The sequence below is a fragment of the Staurois parvus genome, unplaced genomic scaffold (genome assembly GCF_062004578.1).
Source record: "Staurois parvus isolate SC_StPar_1 unplaced genomic scaffold, SC_StPar_1.0 ptg002517l, whole genome shotgun sequence".
Lineage (NCBI taxonomy): Eukaryota > Metazoa > Chordata > Amphibia > Anura > Ranidae > Staurois > Staurois parvus.
In genome coordinates this window covers 2,767-30,545 of record NW_028320313.1, presented here as the reverse complement: position 1 = coordinate 30,545, position 27,779 = coordinate 2,767, and the positions used below count along the sequence as shown (strand labels likewise).

Here is a 27,779-nt window from a genome sequence, read left to right as displayed (position 1 = left end):
TGTGTCTCTAGGATGTCTCTATGTATCTCTGTGTCTGTAGGATGTCTCTATGTATCTCTATGTGTCTCTAGGATCTCTCTATGTATCTCTGTGTCTCTAGGATGTCTCTATGTATCTCTGTGTCTCTAGGATGTCTCTATGTATCTCTGTGAATCTAGGATGTCTCTATGTATCTCTGTGTCTCTAGGATGTCTCTATGTATCTCTGTGTGTCTAGGATGTCTCTATGTATCTCTATGTGTGTCTAGGATGTCTCTATGTATCTCTATGTGTCTCTAGGACGTCTCTATATATCTCTGTGTCTCTATGTATCTCTATGTGTTTCTAGGATGTCTCTATATATCCCTCCTATGTATCTCTGTGTGTTTCTAGGATATCGCTGTGTCTCTAGGATGTCTCTATATATCACTCTGTGTCTCTAGGATGTCTCTAGGATGTCTCTATGTATGTATCTCTGTGTCTCTAGGATGTCTCTATATATCTCTCTATGTATCTCTAGGAGGTCACTATGTGTCTCTAGGATGTCTCTATGTGTCTCAAGGATGTCTCAATATATCACTCTATGTGTCTCTATGTATCTCTATCTGTCTTTAGGATGTCTCTATGTGTCTCTAGGATGTCTCTATGTGTCTCAATGTATCTCTATGTGTGTCTAGGATGTCTCTAGGATATCTCCATGTATCTTTGTGTCTCTAGAATGTCTCTATATATCTCTATTTATCTCTGTGTTTCTAGGATGTCTCTGTGTTCCTATGTGTGTCTCCATGTATCTTTATGTGTCTCTAGGATTTCTCTATGTATCTGTGTCTCTAGGATGTCTCTGTGTCTCTCTGTGTCTCTGGGATGTCTCTGTGTATCTCTGTGTGTCTCTAGGATGTCTCTGTATCTTTATGTGTCTCTAAGATGTCTCAATGTATCTCTATGTCTCTAGGATGTCTCTTTCTCTATGTATCTCTATGTGTCTCTAGGATGTCTCTATGTATCTCTGTGTCTCTAGGAAGTCTCTATATATCACTCTCTGTGTCTCTAGGATGTCTCTATGTATCTCTGTGTCTCTAGGAAGTCTCTATATATCACTCTGTGTCTCTAGGATGTCTCTATGTATCTCTATGTGTCTCTAGGACGTCTCTATGTATCTCTGTGTCTCTAGGATGTCTCTATGTATCTCTGTGTCTCTAGGAAGTCTCTATATATCACTCTCTGTGTCTCTATGATGTCTCTATGTATCTGTGTGTCTAGAATGTATCTATGTATCTCTATGTGTCTCTAGGATGTCTCTATGTATCTCAATGTGTGTCTAGAATGTATCTATGTATCTCTATGTGTGTCTAGAATGTCTCTATGTATCTCTATGTGTGTCTAGAATGTATCTATGTATCTCTATGTGTGTCTAGAATGTCTCTATGTATCTCTGTGTCTCTAGAATGTATCTGTGTCTCTAGGATGTCTCTATGTATCCCTATGTATCTCTGTGTTTCTAGGATGTCTCTATGTTCATCTGTGTGTCTCCATGTATCTCTATGTGTCTCTAGGATGTCCCCATGTATCTTTGTGTCTCTAGGATTTCTCTATGTATCTGTGTCTCTAGGATGTCTCTATGTATCTCTATGTATCTTTAGGATGTCTCTATATATCACTCTGTGTCTCTAGGATGTATCTATGTATCTCTATGTGTGTCTAGAATATCTCTATGTATCTCTGTGTGTCTAGAATGTATCTATGTATCTCTATGTGTCTCTAGGCTGTCTCCATGTATCTTTATGTGTCTCTAGAATGTATCTGTGTCTCTAGGATGTCTCTATGTATCCCTATGTATCTCTGTGTTTCTAGGATGTCTCTATGTTCCTCTGTGTGTCTCCATGTATCTCTATGTGTCTCTAGGATGTCCCCATGTATCTTTATGTGTCTCTAGGATTTCTCTATTTATCTGTGTCTCTAGGATGTCTCTATGTCTCTATGTATCTCTGTGATGTCTCTGTGTATCTCTATGTGTCTCTGGGATGTCTCTGTGTATCTCTATGTGTCTCAAGGATGTCTCAATATATCACTCTATGTGTCTCTATGTATCTCTATCTGTCTTTAGGATGTCTCTATGTGTCTCTAGGATGTCTCTATGTATCTCTGTGTCTCTGTGTATCTCTATGTATCTCTGTGTCTCTAGGTTGTCTCTATGTATCCCGAGGATGTCTCTGTGTCTCTAGGCTGTCTCTATGTATCTCTGTGTCTCCATGTGTCTCTAGGATGTCTCTATGTATCTTTATGTATCTATATGTGTCTCTAGGATGTCTCTTTGTATCTGTATGTATCTCTATGTCTCTAGGATATATCTATGTATCTCTATGTGTCTTTAGGATGTTTCTATGTATATTTATGTGTCTCTAGGATGTCTCTATGTATCTCTAGGATGTCTCTATGTATCTTTCTTTGTTTATAATTGTCTCTATGTATCTTCATGTGTATCTATGATGTCTCTATGTGTCTCTATGATGTCTCTGTGTGTCTTTATGTATCTCCATGTGTTTCTAGGATGTCTCTATGTATCTCTATATGTCTCCAGGATGTCTCCATGTATCTCTGTGTTGCTAGGATGTCTCTATGTGTCTCTATGGTGTCTCTATGTATCTTTGTGTCTCCATGTATCTCTGTATCTTTATGTATCTCTGTCTCTAGGATGTCTCTGTTTCTCAAGGATGTCTCTGTTTTTCTATGTATATCTATGTGTTTTATAGGATGTCTCTATGTTTCTCTGTGTCTCTATGATGTCTCTATTTGTCTCTAGGATGTCTCTATGTGTCTGTAGGATGTCTCTATGTTTCTCTATGTGTCTCTAGGATGTTTCCATGTATCTTCATGTATCTATGTGTCTCTGAGTCTCAAGGATGTCTCTATGTGTCTCTAGGATGCCTCTATGTTTCTCTAGGATGTCATTATGTATTTATTTGTGTTTTTAGGATTTCTCTATGTATCTCTAGGATGTCTCCATGTATCTACGTGTCTCTATGAGTCTCAAGGATGTATCTGTGTGTCTCTAGGATGTCTCTATGTATTTCTATGTGTTGCTAGGATGCATCTTTGTCTCTCTAGGATGTCTCTATGTATCTTTATGTGTCTCTAGGATGTCTCTATGTATCTCTAGGATGTCTCTTTGTATCTGTATGTATCTCTATGTCTCTAGGATATATCTATGTATCTCTATGTGTCTTTAGGATGTTTCTATGTATATTTATGTGTCTCTAGGATGTCTCTATGTATCTCTAGGATGTCTCTATGTATCTTTATGTGTCTCTAGGATGTCTATGTGTCGCTAGGATTTCTCTATGTATCTGTAGGATGTCTCCATGTATCACTTTGTGTCTTCAGGATGTCTCTATGTATCTCTTTGTGTCTCTAGGATTTCTCTATGTATCTCTAGGTGTCTCTAGGATGTCTCCATGTATCTCTGTGTGTCTCTAGGATGTCGCTATGTATCTATATGTGTCTCTAGTATGTCTCTGTGTCTCTAGGATGTCTCCATGTATCTCTGTGTGTCTCTAGGATGTCTGTGTGGTTGGGTATTCGGTGGGTTTGTGGCGATCATCCATTTATGTTTCACTTCCTGAGGTTTAATCCTCGGCCCAGAGCTGGAGGAGTATCACGGGAGGTCATCAGTGCACCCCGGGAACGTGGCGAGGGGCGGGGCCAGACCTTGTGTACAGAATATTATGAGCTGTAGGGATATACAAGTCCTCACACTGAGTCATGTATTGGTTGCAGGACGTCCACCCGGACACGGTACACGAGATGGTCCAGGCCTGGAAGCGATATCAGGAGGAATGTGAGCTCCGGATACGATCGGATCCTCCAATGAGTGGTGAGACGTCGGTTCTGCTCACTATTATATCTAGAAGTGTAATCCATTCTGATGGAAGGAGAGGTGGGGTGGAAGCCCCCCATAACCACCGTTCAGCCCGGGTTCTGATTGCTCATCAGTTGTCTTGTTACCATTTATGTCTCTATGGTGACTGTTCTCCGGGTATGATGGCCGTACTGGAGGGGGGTGACACCAGGAGACCTCATGTCTATGGCTCTTCCTATCTGATGGATGATGTTCTTGTTTGATGGCAGGAGTGTACTGCAACCGGACCTTCGACATGTACGTGTGCTGGGGGGACGCCACGGCCAACTCCACCCACGCAGAGCCTTGCCCCTCCTACCTGCCCTGGTATGACCAAGGTGAGGGGACATGTGACCAGGCCAACCATCCATAGTCCGTCCTTCCATACTCCGTCCATCCATACCCCGTCCATCCATACCCCGTCCATCCATACCCCGTCCTTCCATCTATACTCCGTCCATCCATAGTCTGTCCTTCCATCCATAGTCTGTCCTTCCATCCATAGTCTGTCCTTCCATACCCCGTCCTTCCATACTCCGTCCTTCCATCCATACTCCGTCCATCCATACTCTGTCCTTCCATACCCCGTCCTTCCATACTCCGTCCATCCATACTCTGTCCTTCCATACCCCATCCTTCCATCCATAGTCTGTCCTTCCATACCCTGTCCTTCCATCTATACTCCGTCCATCTATACTCCGTCCATCCATACTCTGTCCTTCCATACCCCGTCCTTCCATACCCCTTCCATCCATACCCCTTCCACCCATCCATACTCTGTCCTTCCATACCCCTTCCATCCATACCCCGTCCTTCCATCTGTACTCCGTCCATCAATACTCTGTCCATCAATACTCTGTCCTTCCATACTCTGTCCTTCCATACCCCGTCCTTCCATACCCCGTCCTTCCATTTATACCCCTTCCAACCATCCATAGTCTGTACTTCAATACCCCGTCCTTCCATCTATACTCCGTCCATCCATACTCTGTCCTTCCATACCCCTTCCACCCATACCCCTTCCATCCATACCCCTTCCATCCATCCATAGTCTGTACTTCCATACCCCTTCCACCCATCCATACTCTGTCCTTCCATCCATACTCTATCCTTCCATATCCCTTCCACCAATCCATACCCCGTCCTTCCATCTATACTCCGTCCATCTATACTCTGTCCTTCCATACCCTTTCCATCCATACCCCGTCCTTCCATCTATACTCCATCCATCCATACCCCGTCCTTCCATCCGTACTCTGTCCTTCCATCTATACTCCGTCCATCCATACCCCGTCCTTCCATCCATACTCTGTCCTTCCATACCCCTTCCATCCATACTCTGTCCTTCCATCCATACTCTGTCCTTCCATCCATACTCTGTCCTTCCATCCATACTCTGTCCTTCCATACCCCGTCCTTCCATCTATACTCTGTCCTTCCATACCCCTTCCATCCATACCCCGTCCTTCCATCCATACTCCATCCATCCATACTCTGTCCTTCTATACCCCTTCCATCTATACTCCATCCATCCATACTCTGTCCTTCCATACCCCTTCCATCCATACCCCGTCCTTCCATTTATACTCCATCCATCCATACTCTGTCCTTCCATACCCCTTCCATCTATACTCTGTCCTTCCATACCCCTTCCATCTATACCCCATCCATCTATACTCTGTCCTTCCATACCCCTTCCATCCATCTATACTCCATCCATCTATACTCTGTCCTTCCATACCCCTTCCATCCATCTATACTCTGTCCTTCCATACCCCTTCCATCCATCTATACTCTGTCCTTCCATACCCCTTCCATCCATCTATACTCTGTCCTTCCATACCCCTTCCATCTATACTCCATCCATCTATACTCTGTCCTTCCATCCATCCATGCTCTGTCCTTCCATACCCCTTCCATCCATCCACACTCTGTCCTTCCATGCCCATTCCATCCATCCATAGTCTGTACTTCCATACCCCGTCCTTCCATCCATACCCCGTCCTTCCATCCATACTCTGTCCTTCCATCCATACTCTGTCCTTCCATCCATACTCTGTCCTTCCATCCATACTCTGTCCTTCCATATCCCTTCCACCCATCCATATCGCGTCCTTCCATCTATACTCCGTCCATCCATACCCCGTCCTTCCATCTATACTCCGTCCATCCATACCCCGTCCTTCCATCTATACTCCGTCCATCCATACTCTGTCCTTTCATACCCCTTCCATCCATACTCTGTCCTTCCATACCCCTTCCATCCATACTCTGTCCTTCCATACCCCTTCCATCCATACTCTGTCCTTCCATACTCCATCCATCTATACTCTGTCCTTCCATACTCCATCCATCTATACTCTGTCCTTTCATACCCCTTCCATCTATACTCTGTCCTTCCATACCCCTTCCATCCATCTATACTCTGTCCTTCCATACCCCTTCCATCCATCTATACTCTGTCCTTCCATACCCCTTCCATCTATACCCCATCCATCTATACTCTGTCCTTCCATACCCCGTCCTTCCATCCATAGTCTGTCCTTCCATACCCTGTCCTTCCATCTATACTCCGTCCATCCATACTCCGTCCATCCATACTCTGTCCTTCCATACCCCGTCCTTCCATACCCCTTCCATCCATACCCCGTCCTTCCATACCCCTTCCATCCATACCCCGTCCTTCCATCTATACTCTGTCCTTCCATACTCTGTCCTTCCATACTCTGTCCTTCCATACCCCGTCCTTCCATACCCCGTCCTTCCATTTATACCCCTTCCAACCATCCATAGTCTGTACTTCAATACCCCGTCCTTCCATCTATACTCCGTCCATCCATACTCTGTCCTTCCATACCCCTTCCACCCATACCCCTTCCACCCATACCCCTTCCATCCATACCCCTTCCATCCATCCATAGTCTGTACTTCCATACCCCTTCCACCCATCCATACTCTATCCTTCCATATCCCTTCCACCAATCCATACCCCGTCCTTCCATCTATACTCCGTCCATCCATACTCTGTCCTTCCATACCCCTTCCACCCATCCATACTCTGTCCTTCCATACCCCTTCCATCTATACTCCATCCATCTATACTCTGTCCTTCCATACCCTTTCCATCCATACCCCGTCCTTCCATCTATACTCCATCCATCCATACCCCGTCCTTCCATCCGTACTCTGTCCTTCCATCTATACTCCGTCCATCCATACCCCGTCCTTCCATCCATACTCTGTCCTTCCATACCCCTTCCATCCATACTCTGTCCTTCCATCCATACTCTGTCCTTCCATCCATACTCTGTCCTTCCATCCATACTCTGTCCTTCCATCCATACTCTGTCCTTCCATCCATACTCTGTCCTTCCATACCCTGTCCTTCCATCCATACCCCGTCCTTCCATCCATACCCCGTCCTTCCATCCATACTCTGTCCTTCCATCTATACTCTGTCCTTCCATACCCCTTCCATCCATACCCCGTCCTTCCATCTATACTCCATCCATCCATACTCCGTCCTTCTATACCCCTTCCATCTATACTCCATCCATCCATACTCTGTCCTTCTATACCCCTTCCATCTATACTCCATCCATCCATACTCTGTCCTTCCATACCCCTTCCATCCATACCCCGTCCTTCCATTTATACTCCATCCATCCATACTCTGTCCTTCCATACCCCTTCCATCTATACTTTGTCCTTTCATACCCCTTCCATCTATACTCTGTCCTTCCATACCCCTTCCATCCATACTCTGTCCTTCCATACCCCTTCCATCTATACTCTGTCCTTCCATACCCCTTCCATCTATACCCCATCCATCTATACTCTGTCCTTCCATACCCCTTCCATCCATCTATACTCCATCCATCTATACTCTGTCCTTCCATACCCCTTCCATCCATCTATACTCTGTCCTTCCATACCCCTTCCATCCATCTATACTCTGTCCTTCCATACCCCTTCCATCCATCTATACTCTGTCCTTCCATACCCCTTCCATCTTTTCTCCATCCATCCATCCATACTCTGTCCTTCCATCCATACTCTGTCCTTCCATCCATACTCTGTCCTTCCATCCATACTCTGTCCTTCCATCCATACTCTGTCCTTCCATATCCCTTCCACCCATCCATATCGCGTCCTTCCATCTATACTCCGTCCATCCATACCCCGTCCTTCCATCTATACTCCGTCCATCCATACCCCGTCCTTCCATCTATACTCCGTCCATCCATACCCCGTCCTTCCATCTATACTCCGTCCATCCATACTCTGTCCTTTCATACCCCTTCCATCCATACTCTGTCCTTCCATACTCCATCCATCTATACTCTGTCCTTTCATACCCCTTCCATCTATACTCTGTCCTTCCATACCCCTTCCATCCATCTATACTCTGTCCTTCCATACCCCTTCCATCTATACTCTGTCCTTCCATACCCCTTCCATCCATCTATACTCTGTCCTTCCATACCCCTTCCATCTATACCCCATCCATCTATACCCCGTCCTTCCATACCCCTTCCATCTTTTCTCCATCCATCCATACTCTGTCCTTCCATACCCCTTCCATCTATACTCCATCCATCTATACTCTGTCCTTCCATACCCCATCCATCTATACTCTGTCCTTCCATACCCCATCCATCTATACTCTGTCCTTCCATACCCCATCCATCTATACTCTGTACTTCCATACCCCATCCATCTATACTCTGTACTTCCATACCCCATCCATCAATACTCTGTCCATCCATACCCCTTCTGTTTATACCCCATCCATCCATACTCTGTCCTTCCATACCCCTTCCATCTATACCCCATTCTTCCATGCTCTGTCCTTCCATACCCCATCCATCTATACTCTGTCCTTCCATACCCCTTCCATCTATACTCTGTCCTTCCATACCCCTTCCATCTACAATCTGTCCTTCCATACCCCTTCCATCTATACCCCATTCATCCATACTCTGTCCTTCCATACCCCTTCCATCTTTACCCCATTCATCCATACTCCGTCCTTCCATACTCCATCCATCTATACTCTGTCATTCCATACCCCTGCCATCTATACCCCATTCATTCATACTCTGCCCATTCTATCTGCCCTGGATTGACCATGGTGAGAGGACCAGACCAATGCAGATCATCCACACCCCATCCATACATACCATGCCTATCCGTACTCTGTCCCCATCCGTACTCTGCCCCCATCCGTACTCTGCCCCCATCCGTACTCTTTCCCCATCCGTACTCTGCCCCCATCCGTACTCTGCCCCCATCCGTACTCTTTCCCCATCCGTACTCTGCCCCCATCCGTACTCTGCCCCCATCCGTACTCTGCCCCCATCCGTACTCTGCCCCCATCCGTACTCTGCCCCCATCCGTACTCTGTGTCCCCTTCTCTCTCTGCAGTAAAAGATGGCCTTGTGTTCCGGCGGTGCGATGCCGAGGGTCAGTGGGTCCGGGATGAGACAGACATGCCCTGGAGGGACCACTCACAGTGCGAGAATGTCAACCCAGAGGAGGAGCAATCTCAGGTAAGAGGCCATCACCTCCATACAGGACATTACTGTACTGCACCGTGGTATATGTCAGAGCTATGTAAGTGTAAGGCCTCCCTCCTGCCTGCTGGTACTTGTGATGGAAAGGCCTGGTGGTGGTATTGATGGATTGGTCTCTGTTGTGTCCCGGCAGTGGGAGGCGTGGATTCTGTCCCAGTTGCGGGTGATGTACAGTGTGGGATACGGCATTTCCCTGGCTGCTCTGACTGTGGCTCTCTGTATACTGACACAGCTCAGGTACGTTTTCCACCTCCATCTCTGTTCACCTCTCTGAGGATCCTGTGAGCTGCACTGGGAATGAAACCAAATGGCTTCATGATTAAAAAGTTCCACCAATTGAAACTTGTCCTGTTCAAGCAAAACATTAATAGGTAACCAGAGCCGGGTGTATCCTGAGGGGGATAGCTTTCATTAGAAGGGTTGCTTTACATCTGTGTTATATACTGGTAATCAGCACAGAGTCCTCGGGGGAGGGACTATGCTCATGGATCCTGCAGCCTCTCTTTGTGTTGTAAACTAGCAAAACAAATCCTCAGGGGAGGGACTATGCTCACCGATCCCACAGCCTTTGTCTGTTGTACGCTAATGGTCAGTACGGAGTCCTCAGGGGAGGGACTATGCTCACCGATCCCACAGCCTTTGTCTGTTGTACGCTAATGGTCAGTATGGAGTCCTCAGGGGAGGGCCTATGCTCACCGATCCCACAGACTTTGTATGTTGTACACTAATGGTCAGTACGGAGTCCTCAGGGGAGGGACTAAGCTCACCGATCCCACAGACTTTGTATGTTGTACGCTAATGGTCAGTACGGAGTCCTCAGGGGAGGGACTATGCTCACCGATCCCACAGCCTTTGTCTGTTGTACGCTAATGGTCAGTATGGAGTCCTCAGGGGAGGGACTATGCTCACCGATCCCACAGACTTTGTATGTTGTACGCTAATGGTCAGTATGGAGTCCTCAGGGGAGAGACTATGCTCACCGATCCCACAGCCTTTGTCTGTTGTACGCTAATGGTCAGTACGGAGTCCTCAGGGGAGGGACTATGCTCACCGATCCCACAGCTTTTGTCTGTTGTACGCTAATGGTCAGTACGGAGTCCTCAGGGGAGGGACTATGCTCACCGATCCCACAGACTTTGTATGTTGTACACTAATGGTCAGTATGGAGTCCTCAGGGGAGGGACTATGCTCACCGATCCCACAGACTTTGTATGTTGTACGCTAATGGTCAGTACGGAGTCCTCAGGGGAGGGACTATGCTCACCGATCCCACAGCTTTTGTCTGTTGTATGCTAATGGTCAGTACGGAGTCCTCAGGGGAGGGACTATGCTCACCGATCCCACAGCCTTTGTCTGTTGTACGCTAATGGTCAGTATGGAGTCCTCAGGGGAGGGACTATGCTCACCGATCCCACAGCCTTTGTCTGTTGTACGCTAATGGTCAGTATGGAGTCCTCAGCGGAGGGACTATGCTCACCGATCCCACAGCCTTTGTCTGTTGTACGCTAATGGTCAGTACGGAGTCCTCAGGGGAGGGACTAAGCTCACCGATCCCACAGACTTTGTCTGTTGTACGCTAATGGTCAGTACGGAGTCCTCAGGGGAGGGACTATGCTCACCGATCCCACAGACTTTGTCTGTTGTATGCTAATCGTCAGTACGGAGTCCTCAGGGGAGGGACTATGCTCACCGATCCCACAGACTTTGTATGTTGTACACTAATCATCAGCACAGAGTCCTCAGGGGAGGGACTATGTTAAAGGATCCCGAGGCCTTGTGCACATTTTGGGGCCTAATCTATGCAGAGAGTGAAGTCATTCAGAGCAGTAAGCGTCTGATTGGTGGATTTATGGTGTGTTTTGTGTTGCAGGCGCCTGCGCTGTACGCGGAATCTCATCCACTGTAACCTGTTTGTGTCTTTCATCCTGCGCGCCGTGTCTCTGCTGTCCCGGGACGCTCTGCTCATGCACCAACACAACATGATTCAGGGCCAGGAGGACATGACTGCTCTGCTGAGAGAGAAGGTGAGACCATGGGCTCGAATATCTGTATCCTCCTCTTACCTTTATAGGGGGTGGAGTCTTACAGGCTCCTCCCCTTTCCTGTGTGGGGATGAAGTCTGGTCAGGCTCCTCCTCTGATCTGTATCAAAATTTGGTCTTGTTAAGCGCCTCCCCTTACCTGTATGCAGAGGAGAGGTGCTGTACGGCCCCTCCCCTTATCTGTATGGAGGGGAGAAGTTCTGTCAGGCTCCTCCTCTTGCCTGTATGGAGGGGAGAGGTTCTGTCAGGCTCCTCCCCTTACCTGTATGCACAGGAGAGGTTCTGTCAGGCTCCTCCCCTTACCTGTATGGAGGGGAGAGGTTCTGTCAGGCTCCTCCCCTTACCTGTATGGAGGGGAGAGGTTCTTTCAGGCTCCTCCCCTTACCTGTTATGGAGGGAAGAGGTTCTGTCAGGTTCCTCCCCTTACCTGTATGGAGGGGAGAGGTTCTGTCAGGCTCCTCCCCTTACCTGTATGGAGGGGAGAGGTTCTGTCAGGCTCCTCCCCTTACCTGTATGGAGGGGAGAGGTTCTATCAGGCTCCTCCCCTTACCTGTACAGGTGTTGATGAGATCACCCTTTTTTCTGGATGGGTTGGTCATGTTGGGTCCTCTCGGTGTCTCCTGTCTCTGCAGACTCTGGTTGGGTGTCGTGTTGCTCAGACCATCACACAGTATTGTGTGGCCGCCAATTACTACTGGCTTCTGGTGGAGGGCCTCTACCTCCACAACCTGCTGGTTGTCTTGTCGTTCTCTGAAGAGGCAGCGCTGCCCCGATACATGGCGCTGGGCTGGGGTAAGTCCATGATGTCACTGGTGATTGGACCCCTGTACATGGCCACCCTTTTCTGCCATATGTCTGTGTCTTCCAGGGGCCCCTGTGCTGTTTGTCGTCCCATGGGTGGTTGTGCGGCAGCTGTATGAGAACACACAGTGAGTATAACATATGTCAGTACCACAATGGTTGTGTCTGAGCCCAGCGTGTGACACCATTTCCTGCAGATGAGACTTGTCTTCAGGGTTGTCACTAGCCTCTGACATTCACGTTTCTCTGATTGGAAATGGCAGTAGGCGAGGATGAAGCCATTTACGACGTTGTGTGATGGCCACGCCTTCTGTCTTCCAGGTGTTGGGAGAGAAATGACAACCGCTCCTACTGGTGGATCATTCGATCCCCAATTCTCTTCGCTGTTCTGGTAAGTGACCCTCCCCAGTGATGGATTGTGTGCTGTGAGGTATAGTCTGAGAGTACGGCCACTCCATAGAGCACTGGAGGGTGGAGAGTACGGCCATAGAGCACTGGAGGGCGGAGAGTACGGCCATAGAGTACTGGAGGGTGGAGAGTACGGCCATAGAGCACTGGAGGGTGGAGAGTACGGCCATAGAGCACTGGAGGGTGGAGAGTACGGCCATAGAGCACTGGAGGGCGGAGAGTACGGCCATAGAGCACTGGAGGGCGGAGAGTACGGCCATAGAGCACTGGAGGGCGGAGAGTACGGCCATAGAGCACTGGAGGGCGGAGAGTACGGCCATAGAGCACTGGAGGGCGGAGAGTACGGCCATAGAGCACTGGAGGGCGGAGAGTACGGCCATAGAGCACTGGAGGGCGGAGAGTACGGCCATAGAGCACTGGAGGGCGGAGAGTACGGCCATAGAGCACTGGAGGGCGGAGAGTACGGCCATAGAGCACTGGAGGGCGGAGAGTACGGCCATAGAGCACTGGAGGGCGGAGAGTACGGCCATAGAGCACTGGAGGGCGGAGAGTACGGCCATAGAGCACTGGAGGGCGGAGAGTACGGCCATAGAGCACTGGAGGGCGGAGAGTACGGCCATAGAGCACTGGAGGGCGGAGAGTACGGCCATAGAGCACTGGAGGGCGGAGAGTACGGCCATAGAGCACTGGAGGGCGGAGAGTACGGCCATAGAGCACTGGAGGGCGGAGAGTACGGCCATAGAGCACTGGAGGGCGGAGAGTACGGCCATAGAGCACGCCATCCCCCATCGCTGAGCTCCTCCCTCCCCCATCGCTGAGCTCCTCCCTCCCCCATCGCTGAGCTCCTCCCTCCCCCATCGCTGAGCTCCTCCCTCCCCCATCGATGAGCTCCTCCCTCCCCCATCGATGAGCTCCTCCCTCCCCTATCACTGAGCTCCTCCCTCCCCCATCACTGAGCTCCTCCATCCCCCCATCACTGAGCTCCTCCATCCCCCCATCACTGAGCTCCTCCCTCCCCCATCACTGAGCTCCTCCATCCCCCCATCACTGAGCTCCTCCATCCCCCCATCACTGAGCTCCTCCCTCCCCCATCACTGAGCTCCTCCCTCCCCTTATATCACCACTCTTTGGTGGCACTTCTGTAACCAGTCTTCTCCAGGTACACACACCGGTCCCGGCCTACAGACCTCAGTTTGTAAAGGAAACGTTTATCGGGGACTGTATGGAATGTGTCTCTCGGGGTGTGTGTGTCTCTCTCGGGGTCTGTGTGTGTCTCTCGGGGTGTGTGTGTGTCTCTCGGGGTGTGTGTGTGTCTCTCGGGGTGTGTGTGTGTCTCTCGGGGTCTGTGTGTGTCTCTCGGGGTCTGTGTGTCTCTCGGGGTCTGTGTGTGTCTCTCGGGGTCTGTGTGTGTCTCTCGGGGTCTGTGTGTGTCTCTCGGGGTCTGTGTGTCTCTCGGGGTCTGTGTGTGTCTCTCGGGGTCTGTGTGTGTCTCTCGGGGTCTGTGTGTGTCTCTCGGGGTCTGTGTGTGTCTCTCGGGGTCTGTGTGTGTCTCTCGGGGTCTGTGTGTGTCTCTCGGGGTCTGTGTGTGTCTCTCGGGGTGTGTGTGTGTCTCTCGGGGTGTGTGTGTGTCTCTCGGGGTGTGTGTGTGTCTCTCGGGGTGTGTGTGTGTCTCTCGGGGTCTGTGTGTGTCTCTCGGGGTCTGTGTGTGTCTCTCGGGGTCTAGGTGTATCACATAGCAGTCTTCCCTCCCCCATCCATTCATCATATACAGTGGGGGAATACTGATTTGCCCCCCTGCAGATGGTGTCGGTTCCCCCCTTACAGAGAGATGATCGGTCTGTAGATTGTATCCTCGGTGTATATAAATGATGGAGACAGAAAATCGACCGAACATCCAGAAAGCACACCATACAAATGTCATGAATGGAGTCGCAGTTCAGGGAGTACAAGAAGGATTTGATCCCCACCAACCAACAATGATTCTGGCTCCACAGACTGGCTCTGGGCTCATGTGGTACACAGATCAGTCCTGTCCATGGAAGGAGGTCCTCCTACCGACAACACGTTCTGTGTATGAAGGGCATCTGTCCTCAGAATTTCTTCCATCCAAACATCACCACCATCATCACCACCACCACCACCATCATCACCACCACCACCACCACCATCACAATCACCATCACCACAACCACCACCATCACCACAACCACCGCCATCACCACCACCACCACCGCCATCACCACCACCACCACCACCATCATCACCACCACCACCACCACCATCACCACCACCACCACTACCATCACCACCACCACCACTACCATCATCACCACCACCACTACCATCACCACCACCACCACCACTACCATCACCACCACCACCATCACCACCACCATCATCACCACCACCACCACCATCACCACCACCATCATCACCACCACCACCACCATCACCACTACCATCATCACCACCACCACCATCACTACCATCACCACCACCACCATCACCACTACCATCATCACCATCACCACAACCATCACCATCACCACCACCACCACCACCACCACTACCACTACCATCACCACCACCATCATCACCACCACCACCACCATCACCACTACCATCATCACTACCATCACCACCACCACCATCACCACTACCATCATCACCACCACCACCATCACAATCACCATCACCACAACCACCACCATCACCACCACCACCACCACCACCACCACTACCATCACCACCACCATCACCACCATCACAATCACCATCACCACAACCACCACCATCACCACAACCACCACCATCACCACCACCATCACCATTACCACCCACCATCACCACTACCATCACCATCATCACCACCACCATTAAAATCACCATCACCACAACCACCACCATTATCATCACCACCCCCACCACCACCATGGGCAAGACCAACGAGCTGTCAGAGGACATCGGTGACAAGATGGAAGACCTGCACAAGGCTGGAATGGCCTACAAGGCCATCAGTGAGAAGCTTGGTGAGGAGACAACTGTTGGAGAGAATATTCGTACATGGAAGAAATACAAAATATCCATCAATCGCCCTCAGCCTGGAGCTCCATGCAAGATCTCGCCTCATGGGGTAAGGCTGGTCATGAAAACAGTGAGGGATCAGCCCAGAACTACACGGGAGGAGCTTGTGAGGGATCTCCAGGCAGCTGGCTCATTCTGTGTATGAAGGACATCTGTCCTCAGAATCTCTTCCATCCAAACCTCACCACCACCATCATCACCACCACCACCACGATCACCACTACCACCATCACCACTACCACCACCATCACCACCACCACCATGGGCAAGACCAACGAGCTGTCAGAGGACGTCGGTGACAAGATGGAAGACCTGCACAAGGCTGGAATGGCCTACAAGACCATCAGTGAGAAGCTTGGTGAGGAGACAACTGTTGGAGAGAATATTCGTACATGGAAGAAATACAAAATATCCATCAATCGCCCTCAGCCTGGAGCTCCATGCAAGATCTCGCCTCATGGGGTAAGGATGGTCATGAGAACAGTGAGGGATCAGCCCAGAACTACACGGGAGGAGCTTGTGAGGGATCTCCAGGCAGCTGGGACCACAGTCACCAAACCAACCATTGGTAATACAATACACCGCCATGGACTGAAATCCTGCAGTGCCCGCAAGGTCCCCCTCCTCAGGAAGACACATGTCCAGGCCCATCTGAAGTTTTCCACTGAACATCTGAATGATGCAGAGGAGGACTGGTTGATAGTGTTGTGGTCAGATGACACCAAAATCCAGCTCTTTGGCATCAACTCAACTCACCGTTTTTGGAGGAGGAATGCTGCCTATGACCCCAAGAACACCATCCCAACTGTGAGACATGGTGGTGGAAACATTCTGCTTTGGGGGTGTTTTTCTGCTAAGTGGACAGGACAATTGCACCGCATCAAAGGGACGATGGATGGGGCAATGTACCATCAAATCTTAGGTGAGAACATTCTTCCCTCAGCCAGGGCATTGAAAATGGGTCGTGGATGGGTGTTCCATCATGACAATGACCCAAAACACACGGACAAGGCAACAAAGGAGCGGCTCAAGAAGAAGCACATTAAGGTCCTGGAATGGCCTAGCCAGTCTCCAGACCTTCATCCTGTAGAAAATGTATAGAGGGAGCTGAAAGTTCGAGTGGCCAAGTGATAGCCAGGAAACCTTCAGGATTTAGAGAGGATCTGTAAGAGTGGACTGACATCCCTCCTAAGATGAGTGCAAACCTGGGAACTGACTAAAAGAAATGTCTCACCTCTGTGCTCGCCAACAAGGGTTCCTCCACCAACTACAAGAGACGTCTCACCTCTGTGCTCGCCAACAAGGGTTCCTCCACCAACTACAAGAGACGTCTCACCTCTGTGCTCGCCAACAAGGGTTCCTCCACCAACTACAAGAGACGTCTCACCTCTGTGCTCGCCAACAAGGGTTCCTCCACCAACTACAAGAGACGTCTCACCTCTGTGCTCGCCAACAAGGGTTCCTCCACCAACTACAAGAGACGTCTCACCTCTGTGCTCACCAACAAGGGTTCCTCCACCAACTATAAGAGATGTCTCACCTCTGTGCTCACCAACAAGGGTTCCTCCACCAACTAAAAGAAATGTCTCACCTCTGTGCTCGCTAACAAGGGTTCCTGCACCAACTACAAGGAACGTCTCACCCCTGTGCTCACCAACAAGGGTTCCTCCACCAACTACAAGGAACGTCTCACCTCTGTGCTCGCTAACAAGGGTTCCTCCACCAACTACAAGAGATGTCTCACCTCTGTGCTCGCTAACAAGGGTTCCTCCACGAACTACAAGAGATGTCTCACCTCTGTGATTCCAACAAGGGATCCTCCACCAACTACAAGGAACGTCTCACCTCTGTGCTCACCAACAAGGGTTCCTCCACCAACTACAAGAGATGTCTCACCTCTGTGATTCCAACAAGGGATCCTCCACCAACTACAAGGAACGTCTCACCTCTGCACTCACCAACAAGTTTTCCTCCACGAACTACAAGGAACGGCTCACATCTGTGCTCACCAACAAGGGTTCCTCCACCAAGTACAAGAGACGTCTCAACTCTGTGCTTCCAACAAGGGTTCCTCCACCAACTACAAGGAACGTCTCACCTCTGCACTCACCAAGTTTTCCTCCACGAACTACAAAGAACGTCTCACCTCTGTGCTCACCACCAAGGGTTCCTGTACAAGTACAAGGAACGTCTCACCTCTGTGCTTTCAACAAGGGTTCCTCCACCAAATGCAAGGAACGTATCACCTCTGTGCTCACCAACAAGGGTTCCTCCACCAAGTACAAGAGACGTCTTACCTCTGTGGTCACCAACAAGAGTTCCTCCACCAACTACAAGAGACATGTCACCTCTGTGCTTCCAACAAGATTTCCTCCACCAACTACAAGGAACGTCTCACCTCTGCTTTTCAACAAGGGTTCCTCCACCAACTACAAGGAACATCTCACCTCTGTGCTCACCAACAAGGGTTCCTCTACCAACTGCAAGAAACATCTCACCTCTGTGTTTGCCAACAAGGGTTCCTCCACCAACTACAAGAGACGTCTCACCTCTGTGCTCACCAACAAGGGTTCCTCCACCAACTACAAGGAACGTCTCACCTCTGTGCACACCAAAAAAGGTTCCTCCACCAACTACAAGGAACGTTTCACCTCTGTGCTTCCAACAAGGGTTCCTCCTCCAAATACAAGGAACGTCTCACCTCTGTGCTTGCCAACAAGGGTTCGCCAACAACTACAAGAGATGTCTGACCTCTGTGCTTCCAACAAGAGTTCCTCCACCAACTAAAAGGAACGTGTCAGCTCTATGCTCGCTATCAAGGGTTCCTCCACCAGCTACAAGAGACGTCGCACCTGTGTGCTCACCAACAAGGGTTCCTCCACCAACTACAAGGGACGTCTCACCTCTGTGTTCACCAACAACTAAAAGGAACGTGTCAGCTCTGTGCTCACCAACAAGGGTTCCTCCACCAACTACAAGGAATGTCTCACCTCTGTGCTCGCCAACAAGGGTTCCTCCACCAACTACAAGAGACGTCTCACCTCTGTGATTCCAACAAGGGTTCCTCCACCAACTACAAGGAACGTCTCACCTCTGTGCTCACCAACAAGGGTTCCTCCACCAGCTACAAGAGACTTCTCACCTCTGTGCTCACCAACAAGGGTTCCTCCACCAAGTATAAGGAATGTCTCACCTCTGTACTTCCAACAAGGGTTCCTCCACCAACTACAAGGAACGTCTCGCCTCTGTACTTCCAACAAGGGTTCCTCCACCAACTACAAGGAATGTCTCACCTCTGTGCTCGTCAACAAGGGTTCCTCCACCAACTACAAGGAATGTCTCACCTCTGTGCTCACCAACAAGTGTTCCTCCACCAACTACAAGGAACGTCTCACCTCTGTGTTCGCCAACAAGGGTTCCTCCACCAACTACAAGAGACGTCTCACCTCTGTGCTCGCCAACAAGGGTTCCTCCACCAACTACATGGAACGTCTCACCTCTGTGCTCACCAACAAGGGTTCCTCCACCAACTACATGGAACGTCTCACCTCTGTGCTCACCACCAAGGGTTCCTGTACAACTACAAGGAATGTCTCACCTCTGTGCTCGCCAACAAGGGTTCCTCCACCAACTACAAGGAACGTCTCACCTCTGTGCTCGCCAACAAGGGTTCCTCCACCAACTACAAGAGACGTCTCACCTCTGTGCTCACCAACAAGGGTTCCTCCACCAACTATAAGGAACGTCTCACTTCTGTGCTCACCAACAAGGGTTCCTCCACCAACTACAAAGAACGTCTCACCTCTGTGCTCGCCAACAAGGGTTCCTCCACCAACTACAAGGAACGTCTCACCTCTGTGCTCGCCAACAAGGGTTCCTCCACCAACTACAAGGAACGTCTCACCTCTGTGCTCACCAACAAGGGTTCCTCCACCAACTATAAGGAACGTCTCACTTCTGTGCTCACCAACAAGGGTTCCTCCACCAACTACAAGGAACGTCTCACCTCTGTGCTCACCAACAAGGGTTCCTCCACCAACTATAAGGAACGTCTCACTTCTGTGCTCACCAACAAGGGTTCCTCCACCAACTATAAGGAACGTCTCACTTCTGTGCTCACCAACAAGGGTTCCTCCACCAACTATAAGGAACGTCTCACTTCTGTGCTCACCAACAAGGGTTCCTCCACCAACTATAAGGAACATCTCACTTCTGTGCTCGCCAACAAGGGTTCCTCCACCAACTATAAGGAACGTCTCACCTCTGTGCTCGCCAACAAGGGTTCCTCCACCAACTATAAGGAACGTCTCACTTCTGTGCTCACCAACAAGGGTTCCTCCACCAACTATAAGGAACGTCTCACCTCTGTGCTCACCAACAAGGTTTCTCCACCAAGTACCAGGTCATGTTTTGCTCGGGGATCGAATACTTATTGTACTCCCTGGAGTGTGACTACATTTATAACATTTGTATCATTTGTTTGTTCTGGATGTTCGGTCGATTTTCTGTCTCTATCATTTATATACACCGAGGATACAATCTATAGACCGATAATCTCTCTGTAAGGGGGCGAACCGACAGCATCTGCAGGGGAGCAGATCAGTATTCCCCCCCCATAGCATTCTTCCTTCCTCCATCCATTGGGGGGGGGGGGATTATGATTCGGTCATGTGACCTGGACTACTCTTGTTATTTTATGATGTAATCAGGTGAACTTTATCATCTTCCTGCGGATTCTGAGGATTCTGGTGCTGAAACTACGAGCCAATCAGATGAGGAGGAGTGATCGCAAATACAGGTGAGCTGGTCACATGGCGGCAGATTATTATCCATCACCGTCTGTCCACTGTGATAAGTTGCCCCACCCCCTCCCCAGTGGTGGTCAGTCATGTAGAGCGCCCCTGGTGGTGCCCATGAGAATGCACTATGCAGGAATATGCTGGTAGAGGTCACATTATAAAATGGAGGCCTGTCATTGGTCATCTCCACACCATGGATCTCACCAATACAGTAATGGCTTCTCTTTTCCCTCCATTACCAGGTTGGCCAAATCCACTCTGACCTTGATCCCCCTTCTGGGGATTCATGAGGCCGTCTTCAATCTGATCCCGGAGGAGAGCGCACGGGGCCGCATCCGGTACAGCAAGCTGGGCCTGGAGTTATTGCTGAGCTCTTTTCACGTAAGAGATCTCCCTAGATCTGAGCGCCTGATTGGCCAGCTGGGGGCAGCCAACATTTCCATTGGTTGGGGGTCTTAGGGTGGATCAGTCCTTCCCGTATCTCCATAGTGAAGGGAAGACATTTATCTGTCTCTGGGTGGAGTCAGTGTGAGATGGAGGTGGGGCTTCTCCCCGACCATGGATCAATGATATGTATTGATAAACCTACAATCAGTGATATGTATTGATTGCCAATTATCTGCCTGTCTGTGTCATGTGATCTCTCCGTAGGGACTGCTGGTCGCTGTGCTCTACTGTATATGCAACAAGGAGGTGAGTGCAATCCCTACTGTATGGCCTCCTCTCCGACTTCTCTGCTCCCATCATCATAAACTCCTCCTCTTCTTTCCTGTCTCAGGCTGTTATTCCCATCAGATCTCTGTCCTCCTCGGTGTCTCCTCCTCTGGTGATCTCTGTCCTCTGGTGATCTTTGTCCTTCTCAGTGTCTCCTCCTCTAGTGATCTCTGTCCTCCTCGGTGTCTCCATCTCTAATGATCTCTGTCCTCCTCGGTGTCTCCATCTCTGGTGATCTCTGTCCTCCTCAGTGTCTCCTTTGATGATCTCTGTCCTCCTCGGTGTCTCCTCCTCTGCTGATCTCTGTCCTCCTCAGTCTTTCCTCTGGTGATCTCTGTCCTCCTCTGGTGATCTCTGTCCTCTTCGGTGTCTCCTCCTCTGGTGATCTCTGTCCTCTTCGGTGTCTCCTCCTCTGCTGATCTCTGTCCTCCTTGGTGTCTCCATCTCTGGTGATCTCTGTGCTCCTCAGTCTTTCCTCTGGTGATCTCTGTGCTCCTCAGTCTGTACATCTCTGGTGATCTCTGTCCTCCTCGGTGTCTCCTCCTCTGGTGATCTCTGTCCTCCTCTGGTGATCTCTGTCCTCCTCAGTCTTTCCTCTGGTGATCTCTGTGCTCCTCAGTCTCTACATCTCTGGTGATCTCTGTGCTCCTCAGTCTCTACATCTCTGGTGATCTCTGTCCTCCTCGGTGTCTCCTCCTCTGGTGATCTCTGTCCTCCTTGGTGTCTCCTCCTCTGGTGATCTCTGTCCTCCTCTGGTGATCTCTGTCCTCCTCAGTCTTTCCTCTGGTGATCTCTGTGCTCCTCAGTCTGTACATCTCTGGTGATCTCTGTCCTCCTCGGTGTCTCCTCCTCTGGTGATCTCTGTCCTCCTCTGGTGATCTCTGTCCTCCTCAGTCTTTCCTCTGGTGATCTCTGTGCTCCTCAGTCTGTACATCTCTGGTGATCTCTGTCCTCCTCGGTGTCTCCTCCTCTGGTGATCTCTGTCCTCCTCTGGTGATCTCTGTCCTCCTCAGTCTTTCCTCTGGTGATCTCTGTGCTCCTCAGTCTCTACATCTCTGGTGATCTCTGTCCTCCTCGGTGTCTCCTCCTCTGGTGATCTCTGTCCTCCTCTGGTGATCTCTGTCCTCCTCAGTCTTTCCTCTGGTGATCTCTGTGCTCCTCAGTCTCTACATCTCTGGTGATCTCTGTGCTCCTCAGTCTCTACATCTCTGGTGATCTCTGTCCTCCTCGGTGTCTCCTCCTCTGGTGATCTCTGTCCTCCTTGGTGTCTCCTCCTCTGGTGATCTCTGTCCTCCTCTGGTGATCTCTGTCCTCCTCAGTCTTTCCTCTGGTGATCTCTGTGCTCCTCAGTCTGTACATCTCTGGTGATCTCTGTCCTCCTCGGTGTCTCCTCCTCTGGTGATCTCTGTCCTCCTCAGTCTTTCCTCTGGTGATCTCTGTGCTCCTCAGTCTCTACATCTCTGGTGATCTCTGTCCTCCTCGGTGTCTCCTCCTCTGGTGATCTCTGTCCTCCTTGGTGTCTCCTCCTCTGGTGATCTCTGTCCTCCTTGGTGTCTCCTCCTCTGGTGATCTCTGTCCTCCTCAGTCTTTCCTCTGGTGATCTCTGTGCTCCTCAGTCTCTACATCTCTGGTGATCTCTGTCCTCCTCGGTGTCTCCTCCTCTGGTGATCTCTGTCCTCCTTGGTGTCTCCTCCTCTGGTGATCTCTGTCCTCCTTGGTGTCTCCTCCTCTGGTGATCTCTGTCCTCCTCAGTCTTTCCTCTGGTGATCTCTGTGCTCCTCAGTCTCTACATCTCTGGTGATCTCTGTCCTCCTCGGTGTCTCCTCCTCTGGTGATCTCTGTCCTCCTTGGTGTCTCCTCCTCTGGTGATCTCTGTCCTCCTCAGTCTTTCCTCTGGTGATCTCTGTGCTCCTCAGTCTCTACATCTCTGGTGATCTCTGTCCTCCTCGGTGTCTCCTCCTCTGGTGATCTCTGTCCTCCTTGGTGTCTCCTCCTCTGGTGATCTCTGTCCTCCTTGGTGTCTCCTCCTCTGGTGATCTCTGTCCTCCTCAGTCTTTCCTCTGGTGATCTCTGTGCTCCTCAGTCTCTACATCTCTGGTGATCTCTGTCCTCCTCGGTGTCTCCTCCTCTGGTGATCTCTGTCCTCCTTGGTGTCTCCTCCTCTGGTGATCTCTGTCCTCCTCAGTCTTTCCTCTGGTGATCTCTGTGCTCCTCAGTCTCTACATCTCTGGTGATCTCTGTCCTCCCTATTCGTCAGGTTCAGGCAGAGTTGCGCAGGAAGTTGAAGGACACATTTACACGGGAACATACTTCGTCTACATCCACATCCCTGCCCCCTCCTCCGGGAAGACCCCACGCTGGGGAAGACCTGATGTCTGACAGTTCAGAGGCCCCCCAGCCCGTGTCCCGCGGCAGGCAGCGTTAGGATGAATCTGCCGCACTTATGTATTTATTGTTTGTCATATTTCCTCTTCTGGTCATTAAATCTTGTGAAGAAGCAAACAATTCATTCTTCTCTGTAACCCGCTCACAGCTCCTCATCCTGACCGGAGGCCAAGTCACCAAAGGCTGCCTCTTCCATGCTGAGGGTATCGGGGGTATTAGCTCCGCCTCTTCCATGCTGAGGGTATCGGGGGTATTAGCTCCGCCTCTTCCATGCTGAGGGTATCGGGGGTATTAGCTCCGCCTCTTCCATGCTGAGGGTATCGGGGGTATTAGTTCCGCCTCTTCCATGCTGAGGGTATCGGGGGTATTAGCTCCGCCTCTTCCATGCTGAGGGTATCGGGGGTATTAGCTCCGCCTCTTCCATGCTGAGGGTATCGGGGGTATTAGCTCCGCCTCGTCCATGCTGAGGGTATCGGGGGTATTAGCTCCGCCTCGTCCATGCTGAGGGTATCGGGGGTATTAGCTCCGCCTCGTCCATGCTGAGGGTATCGGGGGTATTAGCTCCGCCTCGTCCATGCTGAGGGTATCGGGGGTATTAGCTCCGCCTCGTCCATGCTGAGGGTATCGGGGGTATTAGCTCCGCCTCTTCCATGCTGAGGGTATCGGGGGTATTAGCTCCGCCTCGTCCATGCTGAGGGTATCGGGGGTATTAGCTCCGCCTCGTCCATGCTGAGGGTATCGGGGGTATTAGCTCCGCCTCTTCCATGCTGAGGGTATCGGGGGTATTAGCTCCGCCTCGTCCATGCTGAGGGTATCGGGGGTATTGGCTCCGCCTCTTCCATGCTGAGGGTATCGGGGGTATTAGCTCCGCCTCGTCCATGCTGAGGGTATCGGGGGTATTAGCTCCGCCTCGTCCATGCTGAGGGTATCGGGGGTATTAGCTCCGCCTCTTCCATGCTGAGGGTATCGGGGGTATTAGCTCCGCCTCGTCCATGCTGAGGGTATCGGGGGTATTGGCTCCGCCTCGTCCATGCTGAGGGTATCAGGGGTATTAGCTCCGCCTCCTCCATGGGGCAGGGGGTGTCGGGTATTAGCCCCGCCTCCTCCATGAAGGGGAGTCCGGGGTAGTGGATGTGATGGCTGGTATCAGCAATGCCCCCACCTCCAGCGGCAGGCGTCGTGTATATACAGGGATGATATTCCTCTGTGACATGAAAGGTGCGGTCAGGTGACTATCATGGGTATATATCACATGTTCACATGGGTGCAGGTCATTGAGGAGTGTTCCAGAAGGTCACGTGGGTGCAGGTCATTGAGGAGTGTTCCACCAGAAGGTCACATGGGTGCAGGTCATTGAGGAGTGTTCCACCAGAAGGTCACAAGGGTGCAGGTCAGAGCAGTGATCCAGCAGAAGGTCACATGGGTGCCGGTCACTGAGGAGTGTTCCACCAGGTCACATGGGTACAGGTCATTGAGGAGTGTTCCACCAGGTCACATGGGTGCAGGTCATTGAGGAGTGTTCCACCAGAAGGTCACATGGATGCAGGTCATTGAGGAGTGTTCCACCAGAAGGTCACAAGGGTGCAGGTCATTGAGGAGTGTTCCACCAGGTCACATGGGTGCAGGTCATTGAGGAGTGTTCCACCAGAAGGTCACGTGGGTGCAGGTCATTGAGGAGTGTTCCACCAGAAGGTCACAAGGGTGCAGGTCATTGAGGAGTGTTCCACCAGAAGGTCACGTGGGTGCAGGTCATTGAGGAGTGTTCCACCAGAAGGTCACGTGGGTGCAAGTCATTGAGGAGTGTTCCACCAGAAGGTCACGTGGGTGCAGGTCATTGAGGAGTGTTCCACCAGAAGGTCACATGGGTGCAGGTCATTGAGGAGTGTTCCACCAGAAGGTCACGTGGGTGCAGGTCCTTGAGGAGTGTTCCACCAGAAGGTCACGTGGGTGCAGGTCCTTGAGGAGTGTTCCACCAGAAGGTCACGTGGGTACAGGTCATTGAGGAGTGTTCCACCAGGTCACATGGGTGCAGGTCATTGAGGAGTGTTCCACCAGAAGGTCACAAGGGTGCAGGTCAGAGGAGTGTTCCACCAGAAGGTCACATGGGTGCAGGTCATTGAGGAGTGTTCCACCAGAAGGTCACGTGGGTGCAGGTCCTTGAGGAGTGTTCCACCAGAAGGTCACGTGGGTGCAGGTCCTTGAGGAGTGTTCCACCAGAAGGTCACGTGGGTGCAGGTCATTGAGGAGTGTTCCACCAGAAGGTCACGTGGGTGCAGGTCATTGAGGAGTGTTCCACCAGAAGGTCACGTGGGTGCAGGTCATTGAGGAGTGTTCCACCAGAAGGTCACGTGGGTGCAGGTCATTGAGGAGTGTTCCACCAGAAGGTCACAAGGGTGCAGGTCAGAGGAGTGTTCCACCAGAAGGTCACATGGGTGCAGGTCATTGAGGAGTGTTCCACCAGAAGGTCACAAGGGTGCAGGTCAGAGGAGTGTTCCACCAGAAGGTCACAAGGGTGCAGGTCATTGAGGAGTGTTCCACCAGAAGGTCACAAGGGTGCAGGTCAGAGGAGTGTTCCACCAGAAGGTCACGTGGGTGCAGGTCCTTGAGGAGTGTTCCACCAGAAGGTCACGTGGGTGCAGGTCCTTGAGGAGTGTTCCACCAGAAGGTCACATGGGTGCAGGCCATTGAGGAGTGTTCCACCAGAAGGTCACAAGGGTGCAGGTCAGAGGAGTGTTCCACCAGAAGGTCACGTGGGTGCAGGTCATAGAGGAGTGTTCCACCAGAAGGTCACGTGGGTGCAGGTCATAGAGGAGTGTTCCACCAGAAGGTCACGTGGGTACAGGTCATTGAGGAGTGTTCCACCAGAAGGTCACAAGGGTGCAGGTCAGAGGAGTGTTCCACCAGAAGGTCACATGGGTGCAGGTCATTGAGGAGTGTTCCACCAGAAGGTCACAAGGGTGCAGGTCATTGAGGAGTGTTCCTCCAGAAGGTCACATGGGTGCAGGTCATTGAGGAGTGTTCCACCAGAAGGTCACATGGGTGCAGGTCATAGAGGAGTGTTCCACCAGAAGGTCACATGGGTGCAGGTCAGAGGAGTGTTCCACCAGCAGGTCACATGGGTGCAGGTCATTGAGGAGTGTTCCACCAGAAGGTCACAAGGGTGCAGGTCATTGAGGAGTGTTCCACCAGAAGGTCACATGGGTGCAGGTCATTGAGGAGTGTTCCACCAGAAGGTCACATGGGTGCAGGTCATAGAGGAGTGTTCCACCAGAAGGTCACATGGGTGCAGGTCAGAGGAGTGTTCCACCAGCAGGTCACATGGGTGCAGGTCATTGAGGAGTGTTCCACCAGAAGGTCACAAGGGTGCAGGTCAGAGAAGTGTTCCACCAGAAGGTCACAAGGGTGCAGGTCATTGAGGAGTGTTCCACCAGAAGGTCACATGGGTGCAGGTCATTGAGGAGTGTTCCACCAGAAGGTCACATGGGTGCAGGTCATTGAGGAGTGTTCCACCAGAAGGTCACAAGGGTGCAGGTCATTGAGGAGTGTTCCACCAGAAGGTCACATGGGTGCAGGTCATTGAGGAGTGTTCCACCAGAAGGTCACATGGGTGCAGGTCATAGAGGAGTGTTCCACCAGAAGGTCACATGGGTGCAGGTCAGAGGAGTGTTCCACCAGCAGGTCACATGGGTGCAGGTCATTGAGGAGTGTTCCACCAGAAGGTCACAAGGGTGCAGGTCAGAGAAGTGTTCCACCAGAAGGTCACAAGGGTGCAGGTCATTGAGGAGTGTTCCACCAGAAGGTCACATGGGTGCAGGTCATTGAGGAGTGTTCCACCAGAAGGTCACATGGGTGCAGGTCATTGAGGAGTGTTCCACCAGAAGGTCACGTGGGTGCAGGTCATTGAGGAGTGTTCCACCAGAAGGTCACGTGGGTGCAGGTCCTTGAGGAGTGTTCCACCAGAAGGTCACAAGGGTGCAGGTCAGAGAAGTGTTCCACCAGAAGGTCACAAGGGTGCAGGTCATTGAGGAGTGTTCCACCAGAAGGTCACATGGGTGCAGGTCATTGAGGAGTGTTCCACCAGAAGGTCACGTGGGTGCA

General features: G+C 50.9%; 1 protein-coding gene across 1 annotated transcript; it reads left to right on the top strand.

The window, feature by feature from the left end:
- The first annotated feature begins 3,330 nt into the window (after positions 1–3,330).
- On the top strand, positions 3,331–23,792 carry LOC149430699 (gastric inhibitory polypeptide receptor-like). Its single transcript, XM_089666082.1, has 12 exons — positions 3,331–3,849; positions 4,104–4,211; positions 9,301–9,425; positions 9,583–9,686; positions 11,320–11,473; positions 12,123–12,282; positions 12,359–12,419; positions 12,613–12,682; positions 20,493–20,581; positions 20,825–20,963; positions 21,234–21,275; positions 23,554–23,792. The coding sequence occupies exons 1-12, from the start codon at positions 3,738–3,740 to the stop codon at positions 23,719–23,721; spliced, it is 1,332 nt and encodes a 443-aa protein (XP_089522208.1). The 5' UTR covers positions 3,331–3,737; the 3' UTR covers positions 23,722–23,792.
- The last annotated feature ends 3,987 nt before the right edge of the window (positions 23,793–27,779 follow it).

Bases quoted from the DNA above. Each gene is read 5' to 3' on its own strand.
- LOC149430699 (XM_089666082.1), top strand. From the start codon at position 3,738: ATGTATTGGTTGCAGGACGTCCACCCGGACACGGTACACGAGATGGTC. The intron at 11,474-12,122 runs GTGAGACCATGG...CTGTCTCTGCAG, and splicing joins CTGCTCTGCTGAGAGAGAAG to ACTCTGGTTGGGTGTCGTGT. The intron at 20,582-20,824 runs GTGAGCTGGTCA...CTCCATTACCAG, and splicing joins AGGAGTGATCGCAAATACAG to GTTGGCCAAATCCACTCTGA.